This window comes from Desmodus rotundus, chromosome 11, assembly GCF_022682495.2.
Source record: "Desmodus rotundus isolate HL8 chromosome 11, HLdesRot8A.1, whole genome shotgun sequence".
Lineage (NCBI taxonomy): Eukaryota > Metazoa > Chordata > Mammalia > Chiroptera > Phyllostomidae > Desmodus > Desmodus rotundus.
The window spans coordinates 37,208,383-37,220,361 of NC_071397.1; the positions used below are offsets into that span (position 1 = coordinate 37,208,383).

At 32.8% G+C, this 11,979-nt stretch overlaps 1 protein-coding gene across 4 annotated transcripts in view; it reads left to right on the top strand.

The window, feature by feature from the left end:
- The window catches only part of TTK (TTK protein kinase), a 45,229-nt gene extending 34,107 nt beyond the window's left edge, over positions 1 to 11,122 (top strand). For all 4 annotated transcript variants that reach the window (XM_024576651.3, XM_024576652.3, XM_045184884.2 and 1 more), the window contains 8 exons: positions 1,207 to 1,364; positions 1,497 to 1,648; positions 2,666 to 2,790; positions 4,136 to 4,216; positions 6,210 to 6,386; positions 7,666 to 7,750; positions 8,295 to 8,386; positions 9,811 to 11,122. In XM_024576651.3, the coding sequence (XP_024432419.2) occupies positions 1,207 to 1,364; positions 1,497 to 1,648; positions 2,666 to 2,790; positions 4,136 to 4,216; positions 6,210 to 6,386; positions 7,666 to 7,750; positions 8,295 to 8,386; positions 9,811 to 9,885 (945 nt within the window). In that variant the 3' untranslated portion in view covers positions 9,886 to 11,122. The remainder of the gene's footprint in view (positions 1 to 1,206; positions 1,365 to 1,496; positions 1,649 to 2,665; positions 2,791 to 4,135; positions 4,217 to 6,209; positions 6,387 to 7,665; positions 7,751 to 8,294; positions 8,387 to 9,810) is intronic.
- Positions 11,123 to 11,979: the final 857 nt, after the last annotated feature.

Sequence of the window (11,979 nt, forward strand, 5' to 3'; positions counted from 1 at the left end):
ATTGTGTCAAAAGGAGCAAATGAATATAATTTTCCTTACTTACACTGGCACTTCGTATTTTGAATTATTGCCTTTTAGAAGCCCCATTCCTGTTGTGTGTTTGCTGAAGGTTCAACACAATAGCAGTGTTTTCTACTTTAAAAAAAATTTTAGAGAGAGAGAGACATTGATTTGCTTTTCCACTTATTTATTCATTCATTGGTTGTTTGGTGTATGGGCCCTGACCAGGGATCGAACCTGCAACCTTGGCATATCTGGACAACTCTCTAACCAACTGAGCTACCTGACCAGGGCTAATTTTTCAAATGTGTTATCTTCCCTATCAACATTGCTTAGAAATTGTCCAGCTGGAGCATCTGGACCTCAGAGATCCTGACAGCATTTTTATAGCATCTTGTTTCTGTAAACTTGAGTTTGAAAATTAGACCTGATCTACTTTTTCAACTAAATACACTGATAGCTTACAATTAGTACCATAAGTAGCAATTCTTGAATGATAATAGTTTCTTTTTCTGTATGCATTTCCTTTGTTCTCATAATTTTAAATATTTTCTACCACATGAATGAAATTGTCAACCCCAGGCACAATGGTAAAAACACCACATGTTAAATGAATTGACTCTTTATTATAGCCCTTAATCTTCACATTTCTCAATGTCTACTTTTTTAGGTTATTTCCCTAGTTGAGCATTCAACAGAGTGTTATGACATGTGAAATTTAAATTACCTTTCTTATATGTTGATAGGGAAACTTTTTAGGGTTTATGTCTTTGAGTTACTGAATGCCCTTTGTCATAGGTAATTGAGAGGGGACTATTACTCTCCTAACATTTTTTTCTCTATTCTCAGAATAAGCCCAGACATTTTTTAAAATTTTTTAAAAAGATTTTATTTATTTATTTTTAGAGATAAGGGAAGGAAAGGAGAAAGAGAGGTACAGAAACATCGATGTGCGAGAGATACATCAATTAGTTGCCTCTTTCACACCCCTGTCTGGGGACCCGGCCTGCAACCCAGGCTTGTGCCCCAGCTGGGAATCAAACCAATGACCCTTGGGTTTCCAGGCCAGCATTCAATCCACTGAGCCACACCAGCCAGGGCAGCCCAGATATTTTAAATTATTTATATCAGTATTCCTTAACCTGTGTAATAAATTCAGTGTTGTATTAGTACGTTCTAAACTTTTCCTTTTGTTCTACTATATAGGTGTTTCAAGTGTTGAATGAAAAGAAACAGATACACGCTATTAAGTATGTTAACTTAGAAGAAGCAGATAGCCAGACAGTTGAGAGTTACCGAAATGAAATTGCTTATTTGAATAAACTGCAACAACACAGTGATAAGATCATTCGACTTTATGATTAGTAAGAATTTTTTTTAACTTAAAAAGAAAACTTTTTTTGCTGTAATTCTTGAGATAAATATCTAGTAGATCTTAACAGTATAACCTAAGCATTTATTGTTTTGTTGTTCTATTTGTTTCTTTTTAATGGCAGTGAAATCACAGACCAGTACATCTACATGGTAATGGAGTGTGGAAATATTGATCTTAATAGTTGGCTTAAAAAGAAAAAATCCATTGATCCATGGGAACGCAAGAGTTACTGGAAAAATATGTTGGAGGCAGTTCACACGATTCATCAACATGGTATTTTAAAATCTCTTACTATGTAATTTTTAAATATCCATTAATGTCACTAGAGACATTACTCATAATTTTAAGTTATTGGTTATTGGCAATTTTAGACTAAACTAAATATTTTGGAAGTTTATTTAAAGGGACAAAACCATTTCTTTAAAACATTGTCAACCAAACAATAGGGCATGAACTCGAGTCCCATATCCATGATGCATAAATAAATGCAAAATGTATCTTTATCAGAATTAACATAGTCATAATCCTAGGTCTCCAAATACCTGGATTACAGCAGATCTGAGACTTTGGCATTCAGACAGCCTAAAAATCTGAGATGTTTATTTCACTTATTCTAGTCCTTTTGTATTGTGTACCTTATGCAGGAGTTATTTTTTTATTGTTGTTGTTTTGGTTTTTAACTGTTAGCCCTACCTTCTGGTTCATTTTTCACTTTACTTGGACTTGGTTGTTGTTAGGGCTTTTTGCCTTTACCTTATCTTTTTTTAAAAACTGTTATCCTGGATAATTATAACTTGTCTCCTCGCAACTTCCTTCTATAAATTAAAGGTAATTCACCAGTGTTGAAGATCAGACTATAGGGATGGAGGCATCAGGAGCCTTAGGGTCTTACTGTCTGCAGTATAATTTAAAGTACTCTGTAAGGGGCGGTGAATAACAGTGGTTAAGTTAAATGCTGTTGCCAGATTGCCTGGGTTCACTCATGGCAAGGTCACTGAGGCCCTGTGACATTGAACAGATTATTTAAACTCTTTGCCTTAGTTTCTTTACCTAAAAATGGGGATAATAATAATTACCTCAGCACTGATGAATTAAATGATTCAATACAAGCAACAAATTTAGAATTGTCCTGGCACATGGCAGGTGCTATATGTTTGTAGCATATAATTAAAATAAATATTTAATTTGATTGACTAATTAAAGGAATCAACCCAGCCTATAGATTATGAAAATGTTTGTGCTTAGAATGTTTTACATTATGTAATCTTACAAAGGATTTTTATTTTGAAGGCATCGTTCACAGTGATCTGAAACCTGCTAATTTTCTGATAGTTGATGGAATGCTAAAGCTAATTGATTTTGGGATTGCAAACCAACTGCAACCAGATACAACAAGTATTATTAAGGATTCCCAGGTGAGACTTAATGAATAGTTGGTTACTACCCAGTAGAGGTCAGTTCCTTTTCACTTGTGAAGTATTACTTTCCTAATGGGGATTTTATTTTTACTTGCCACATTGTTCAAGGGATTCAGAGCCTTTTTATAAGAATAGAACTATGAAAACATCAAAGCCATGATTAATACAATTTGTATAGAAAGTCAAGATCTGATGGAAATATATCCATCGATTTTAAGTGGTCTTCCTATAGTTGAGGTAGAGAAGCAGTAATACCTGCCTTGGAAATCATCTTGGTCATGCTCTCAAATTCTCCTGAAATTCTCAGAATTTCCTGGTAGTAACTGGAGAGGGATTGCAGTTATGCGTTTTTTTTATTGTCCATGAGGAAAGATAATTTCATTCTTCCAGAGAAGTATAGCTTTTCTTATCATTTACGTTTGAAAAAGAAAATTCTTAAGGGGACCTTTATTTTGAAAACACGATAGTTATTGCACTCAACTGTATTTTTATAATAGGATATGCAATAGCAAACTTAATAAAGTTGTCCCCATAAAAACTGAGGTGATGACACCAAAGAATAACTAAAAACAATCCTGCTTAGAGCCGAGATGATGTGTTCTGTGTGTACAGATTTATGATGTGCGTCTGCTTTAATTCTAGGAGTAAAACTAGACTTTTATAGGACAAGTAGATGAACAGAGTGCCCTTCAAATGATTTTATGTAACACTCACTTCTCTTTATATTAAAAATATGCTGAATATTTATTTTTAAATTTTCTTGAAGATATCTTCTGTACCAAGGCCCTTAAAATACAGTGTTCCATGTTTGAAAGCAGACTGTTTATTTTAGGTTAAAAATGAATGTCTTAAAAGGTTGGCATAATTTTACTGTGAAAGCTCGTGCATTATTTAGATGCTCATCCCATGTCAGTTTGGACATGGGCCCAGGGAGTTCTTAGAGAAAAGCTAGATCGTTGGTTGGTTTATTTAAAAGGGGGGAGAAAAACATTCTGAGTCTATCCCAAGACAGAAAATGAGTGATTGATCAATTCCTTCAAAGTTTATGGCCATTAATATAATTTTAGCCTGCACGGTTTTATGGTAGTTTCCCACCATAATCATAGAAAAAGCTCAGCATTCTGAAAAGAGTCAATTTGCTGATTGTGAACTTAATTTATTTTGCTGAAATTGTGGGGAAATGTATGTCTTAACATTGTTGTCAGATGTTTGAGTTTTTCAGATATATTACTGAAATCCGTAATGATCCAAGTTTCCAAGAATCTGGCGTTCATGTTTTTAAAAATCTAAAGCAGAATTTAATGTTTTCATTGATTTATATTTTCTGTGATTTGACAAATAGGTTGGTACAGTTAATTATATGCCACCAGAAGCAATCAAAGATATGTCTTCCTCAAGAGAGAATGGGAAATCCAAATCAAAGGTACGATAAAATTTATTGGTCATTTATCTGACATTAATAGGGAATAGTCTGTTCTCTGAATAAACTTATCAGATGACTGAAAGTGAAACTTTTTAGGCCTTTACAGAGACCTTGCCTTCTTAAGTAGATTGTCATGGGATTTAATTTTGTCCTTCTTTACTGATTTGAGATTGTTCTTAAATATTATGTTTTTAATATGGTAATGCCTCACAGTGTGCTCCTACAAGAAATGCACCTAGGGTATTGTTAAGTTTTAAAATTAAAGAAGAAAAAATTAACACTAAGTTAGCTCTGGTTTGGACACCATAAACAACATTGAATTGATAACCTTTGAAGTCTTCTTTGTTTCCTCTCTGATTCTTACATTTTATTTCTTACCAATTATTCATTTGTGAATTCTGCATTTTCAAATACGACTCTAGTATATAATTTTTCCTGGCCTGCCACTGGCTACTTTCTCCCTTATCTTATTTGACCACTTCACTGAGCTTTGTGTCAGCCTCATTACTGTTCCTCATTGGGCCCGTTTTGCCTGCCATGGTGCCTACTGCTCCCAAGGCGATCCTTTGTCTGTGATGATGTAACCAGCTGGGTGGAAGCACACGTTGTCCAGGGACTGCGTTCAGGTCACAGATCTGTCTCTTCATTAACTTACTTCATGACATAACTTGCCTAGTTTCTTCATCTGTAACTTAGGCTTACAAACAGTGCCTGTTTTAAAAATAAGGGAAGATTATATGAGAAAGAATATGAAACGCTTAGTACATTGTCTAGTTCAAAATAATTGATCAATAAATGTGCTTTTATTTACTAATTACATTTTCCTTCCTAGAAAATTGTAGCTTCTAAATATCTTTTCAAATAACTAGCATAAAAGTATGCCATTTTATATCTATTTAGCTTCTCTTTTTCTTATACTTAGATTTGTTGTCTTTCTCTCTTTTTTTAATTAGACTTGCCATGGTTTTGTTATTTTTAAAGAAACAGGTCTTGAATTCATTTATTAATTCTATTTTCATGTGCTCACTAATTTCTGCTTTTATCTTTACTTGTATACCTTTGAGTTTATTTTTTCTAGCTTCTGGATTTAAATAATTGCCAATTTAATTTTAGTATGCTTATAATTAATATATTAAAAGTGAATTTTACTATTACTTTAGCTTCTGTTTATAGGTTTTACTATAGTGTTTCTTATTTTCATTAATTCCTAAAATTTGTCATTTCAGTTTTAAAATTGTTTTATTCTTTTTTACTTTAGAATAAAATTTATTTTAGATTACATTAAAAATTTAGAATTTCATAGTTGTCAACTCAGTGCTTTAATATATATTGGAAAATCTCAATTCAGTTGAATCACCTGCTTCTGTCCAATGGCCTTAGTGATTCTGTGTAGAAGGTAAAGTTTTATCCCAATATGTGAATTTATGCCTGCTATTGAAAAGCTCAAAACTACCCCCAATCTAACTCTGTCTCACATTGCTTTCCAGTGAACGTCTCTTGGCTGTTTGGGCCGGGATTCAAGCCCAGTTCATCCTGGCTCTGTAGTTCATGTTCTCAGGTTTAGGATGGCTCAACATAAATAATTTTTAAAAAGTCTATACATACTTATATATTATAAATTTATGTAAAATTTATTATAATCCAACAACTTAGGGGAGAACAAGTACATTTAAAATTTGCAGTTTTATTTTTTAGTTTTATATTTCATAAGCTGACAACATAATATTTTGTTTTAGTTGAAATATTTTAATTATGAATTTGTTAAAAGATTTAAAGTGAAGCTTGTTTCTTGATAAAACATAATAAAAACTAGAAAAAGATGTTTTCTCATATAAACATAATCTAGTACTTACATAATAATTGAGGTTTACTTATGATATTAAGTATTAGGGTATATATGTGTATGTGTGTATGTATAATATTCTTACATTTAATTTTATATGAAAATAATGGCAATTTATTCCTATTTTTTTTGTTGGTTTGTTTTACTTAGATAAGCCCCAAAAGTGATGTTTGGTCCTTAGGATGCATTTTGTACTATATGACTTATGGGAAAACACCATTTCAGCACATAATTAATCAGATTTCTAAATTACACGCCATAATTGACCCTAATCATGAAATCGAATTTCCTGATATTCCAGAGAAGGATCTTCAAGATGTGTTAAAGGTAACATTAATAGTACAATATAGAACAATATATTATATACAGTTGACCCTTAAACAACTTGGAGGTTAGGCATGCCCATCCCCCTGCTGGTCCAAAACGTGCATATCAGATTTTGACCTCTCAAATCTTAACAAGTAATAGCCTACTCTTGACCAGAACCCTGAACCATAATATAAATAGTTGGTTAACACGTTTTGTATGTCATACATATGAAGTCTGTCCAGAAGTTATCCATCCATGTAATATGAAAAATAGAAACATTTATTGAAGAAGATATAAGAAATATTGTACATAGGGCCATGACTCCCCAGTCTCCTTCAAAGTAGGTACCTTGGGACCTCACACAGTTCTCCCAATTGCCATCATATTTTCCTGAATCTCATCAACAGTCTGAAATCTTTTCCCTCTCAAAGGTGATTTTAGTTTTGGGAAGAGCCAGAAGTCTCAGGGCACCAAATCCAGGCTATAGGGGAGCTGAGTCACCTGGGTGATATGCTGTTTCACCAAAACACTCTGAATGAATGTGATGCATAAGTGAGCACATCGTTGTGATGAAGCTGCCAATCACCAGTTGCCCATAGGTGCAGCCTTCTGAATCATCCAAATAGTTTCTGTGGAGGAATGTTCAAGCTTAACACAAAATTTGATGCAGATTCATTGCTATACTTAGTCATTCTGAATGCAACAGCCACACAGTACACATGCTCACTCAACGGAGTCTACTGCCCCCACTGACCAGTACAGTGAAGTCATCATTGTTCACACATGCATATTCCAGTCCACTCTCCTTGGCTGCCAGGTTACATTGATGTCACACAAACTGTTCTCATTTTAACAATGGCTGGAGTTTTTCCAGGCAGACCTCATATTAATGCTGTATTCTTACAATAAAGCTAGCTAGAGAAAAGAAAACTTTATTAGGAAAATCATAAGGAACAGAAAATACATTTACAGTTTTTATTGAAAAAGTGGACCATGCATTTCAAACCTGTGCTGTTCAAGGGTCAACTGTATTTGTTTACAGAAATGATTGGAATTAACTAAGTGGGTTAGCTACTTAAGTGGTCCATTGAAAGAAATGGCTGACTGAACTAGCTTTTTAAGGCATGTTAAGTTCACTGAATGTGTTAGTTTTAAAATGAATACTTGGGGATTTTGCAAAATATGGCATGAAATAATCTCATTTCTGAGTAGGCTATCTAGAAAGCAACTTCTGTAACATGATACAGTAAGAAAACCTGCTTTGTTTTAAAAAAAATAATCATCTTTATTTTTGCAGTGTTGTTTAATAAGGGACCCTAAACGAAGGATATCCATTGCTGAGCTTCTGGCACACCCATATGTTCATATTCAAACTCATCCAGGTACTTATTTAAACATCAGTATATTACCAGATTACTAATATAAACAGACTTTTAACTATTACAAGAAAACAATCAAATTAGTTGCCCTCTTCTAGACTGCCTCCTTCCTTAAGAAAGTTCCCTTTCTTTTTTTTAATCCTAAACACTGAAATAAATGACATTGCCTTTCTTTACTTACTGGCATATATTTTTATTTATCCTCAGTAAGGGGCTATGATCAGGGATAAATTACAAATCAGCCCTGGGTGGTGTAGCTCAGTGGATTCAGCCTGTGAACCAAAGTATCACTGTTTTGATTCCCATTCAGGGCACATGCCTGGGTTGCAGGCCAGGTCCCCAGTTGGGGGGCCTACGAGAGACAACCATATATTGATGTTTCTCTCCCTCTCTTTCTCCTTCCCTTCCCCTCTCTCTAAAAATAAATAAATAAAATCTTTTTAAAAAATAATGTCAGTTATTGTGTTAAATGGAATGTGTATTTGTATATGAAGGTGTATTTTTTTTTATTAGTACCAGTGTGTTACTGATTATATGTTTTTTCTAGGTAACAATAAGGGAACCTCTGAAGAAATGAAACATGTTCTGGGCCAACTTGTTGGTCTGAATTCTCCTAACTCCATTTTGAAAGCTGCTAAAGTAAATATTTCTGTTGTCTATCTGTGTTAATTTTAATTGTTTTACATAGTTAAGTGAGTTAGATACTTAAATGAATAATTCAAAGAAAAATTGATCCAGTCGTCAGATCAATTATGAAGTATTTATCTACATTTATGTATATATAACGTATGCTTTTGACACATGTAGATTCATTTGATTTACATTTTTATTGTTCCTGTAGCATAATTGAGAGTGGATTGTTGTATAAAATGCATTCAAAAGATTCCTGTCAAGTCTCTACCGGAATACATTGAATGAGGAGTCTTTTAAATCAACACCATTTTTCACACAGCTTTTGAATTCATTTCTTCTACCCAATTTTTTTCTTAAACCGTTTTAGAGAAATCACAGTATTTGTCACATATAATGACTTATGTGAAGCTCTATGTAGCAGTCAGTACATTTCTCAAAGCAAATGTCTCAAACCTTTCAGCTTCCTATGCCTGTTTTTATCTATACCATAGTTTTTGGATCTCACTGCCATGAAACACCTAATCATTTCTAGAACCTTATGTGTACTTATTTACCAACTTGTTTAGTACCAAGCTGTTAGTAATTAGATATTTCAATTATAACATTATCATAAAAGTATGCAAGATTTTAGCTCTCTGAGTATGAGTAAAGCCTACCCACATTACTGGAGTAATTAGCTATTTATTCACTATTGTGCATTTATATGATTTAAGGTAAAATATTTTTCTTAAATTTTCTCAAGTGCTAATGGCTAAATCAATGGCTTTAGGAATTAATATTGGACAAAATTTGTTTTGACTTTGCTCTATATTTCATATATTTTAAGTTTCTACCATTGTGTTTCAGCCTTTTATAAATGAAATTAAGATAGGTTAGTGACCTTTTTCCAGGTTATGTGTTCCTTGATAGCAAAGATATCATCTTCCTAAATTAGATGTTGACTTAGCCTTAAGCCCTTTTTAAAATATAGATTTTAATTAATTTGTATGAGTTTTAATGTCTCTGTTCATTCATTTAAATATCATTGGAAAGTATATTTCCTGATGAGTGTATGTTACAGTATAGGAATTTATCTACGATTGGCTTTTTTTCCTTGAGAAAAAGTAAGGGAGATCAAGAAGGCCTTGAAGACACATATATGTGCTTATTAAAAGCATGTTACAGTCCTTTTATATAGAACAATCGAGTTGTAACTCATAATAGCTGATTCTTAGGCCAACCTAGGTGTTAAAATTCTTAATTGTTTCCAACCACTTGTAAAGTAATTCCCTAATTATAAGAACAAGAGAGAAAATTATTGCATATTAAAATATATAATTATCTCTATTAGTCTGATAATATATTGAATTTTAAGTTAAATTAAAATTTAGTTTAATGTTGAATTAAAGTTGAATTTTAAGTTTAAAACAGATGTGTGTTTTTAATTTCAGACTTTGTATGAGCACTACAGTAGTGATGAAGGTCATGATTCCTCTTCATCTTCCAAGACTTTTGAAAAAAGATGAGAAGGAAAATGATTTGCAGCTACTCAGGAACTGTCAAATTTCACCTGTAAAATACATTAGACTGCTCTCCTCTTGATTCTGTGGAAATCTACTCTTGAAGACAACTTCACTCTGAAATGTCATTGGTAGAAAAATTCAGTGGATTATCCTCAAAAGAAAACTAAAAATAATAACCACTAATGCACTGTATATATTAAATTATAGAATTGTTTTCTCACTTATGCTTCCCTGTCATTTCATACTTGAAACAGTGGGTGGAAAACTGAAATATATTCTGAAGAACTATGTAAATAAAGCTTGGTAGCATAACATGACACTAAAATGTTAAAGCTTTAAATTATTTTCTTCAAATAAATTGGTGTGGTAGCAAAATTCTTAATAAAATTGGATTAAGAATGGAACTTAGTAAATTCTGTTGGATTTTCTACATAAACAATCATGTCACCTGCAAACAAGACAGTTTTATTTCTTCCTTGTCAGCTTGTATACCTTTTATTTCTCCTTGTCTTACTGCATTAGCCAGCATGTGCAGTGTGGTGTTGGAAAGAATTGGTGATGGAACTTTCTTGCCTTGTTTCTTATCTTAGTGAGAAAGCTTCAAGTTCCTCACCGTTAAGTATGATGCTAGCTGTATATTTTTTGTGTATACAGGATAGGGCAGAAGTAGGTTTATAGTTGTGAGTACACAAAACACAGAGTTTACACTAGTATTATTATTCATTAACTATGGTATTGCTTTTCATACAAACAGTTGGTAAACTTACTTTTGCCCCAACCTGTGTTCTTTATCAAGTTGTGGAAATTTCCCTCTATTCCTAGTTTTCTGAAAGTTTTTATCATGAATAGGTATTGGATTTTGTCAATTGCTTTTTCCACATCTATTATTAATGATTGTGTGATTTTCCTTTTTTTAGCTTGTTCATGTGATTGAGCACATTAAATGATTTTTGCATATTGAACCAGCCTTGCATACTTGGGATAAATCTCACTTGGTTGTGGCTTATAATTTGTTTTATATGTTGCCAGATTTCATTTGCTAATATTTTGTTGAGGATATTTGCATCTATATTGATGAGAGACTATTGGTCTGTATTTTTTTGTAATGTCTCTGTGTGGTTTTGGTACTAGGGTAATACTGGTCTCATAAAAAGAGTAAGAACTATTTCCTCTACTTCTATTTTCTGAAAGAGATCATAGAGAACTTTTTCCTTTAATATTTGGTTGTATTCACCAGTGAACTCATTTTGGCCTGGTGCTTTCTCTTTTGGAATGTTATTAATTATTGATTAAATTTCTTGAATAGATATGGATCTATGTAAGGTTGTTTATTTCTTTTTATGTGAATTTCAGCAAATCGTGTCTTCCAAAAATTTGGTCCATTTCATCTAGGTTGTCAAATTCGTAAGTATAGAGTTGTTCACATTATCCTTTTACTGTCCCCAGAATCTGGTGATGTCTCCTCTTTCTTTTCTGATAGTAGCAATTTGTGTCCTCTTTCTCCATCCCCCTGCCCCGCCCCCAAGCTAGCTAGAGGTTTATCACTTTTACTGATCTTTTTAAAGAATCAGTTTTGGTTTCATTGATTTATTTTCTCTTGCTTTCCTGTTTTGGAGTTTGTTGATTTCTGCTCTAATTCTTATTTCTTTTCTTCTGCTTACTTAGGATTTAATTGGCTTTTTTTGTTTTTTCCCTAAAGTGGAAAGTTAGATTACTAATTATAAATTTCTTTATATTTTCTAGTCTGTGCATTCAGTGCTATACCTTTTTCTCTATGCACTGCTGCATTTCACAAATTTTGGTAAGTTGTGTTTTCATTTTTGTTTATTCAAAATACATTAAATTCCTTTTGGTATGAATACCAGGAGGCAGACATTGTCATGGGACATCTTTGGGGCTTCCTACCACTCCATGTTAGCTTTCTTTATGATTTACATTTTTCTTATTTTGTACACATTTTTAAAGTTTTTTCTTATGCGGTTTGGTCTAAATTACCTTTCCTTTGTTTTTTAAAAATAATTTTATCAAATTTGTATATATTCTTTTTTAGGTATATTTTACTGATTATGCTATTACAGTTGTCCCCCTTTTTTCTCC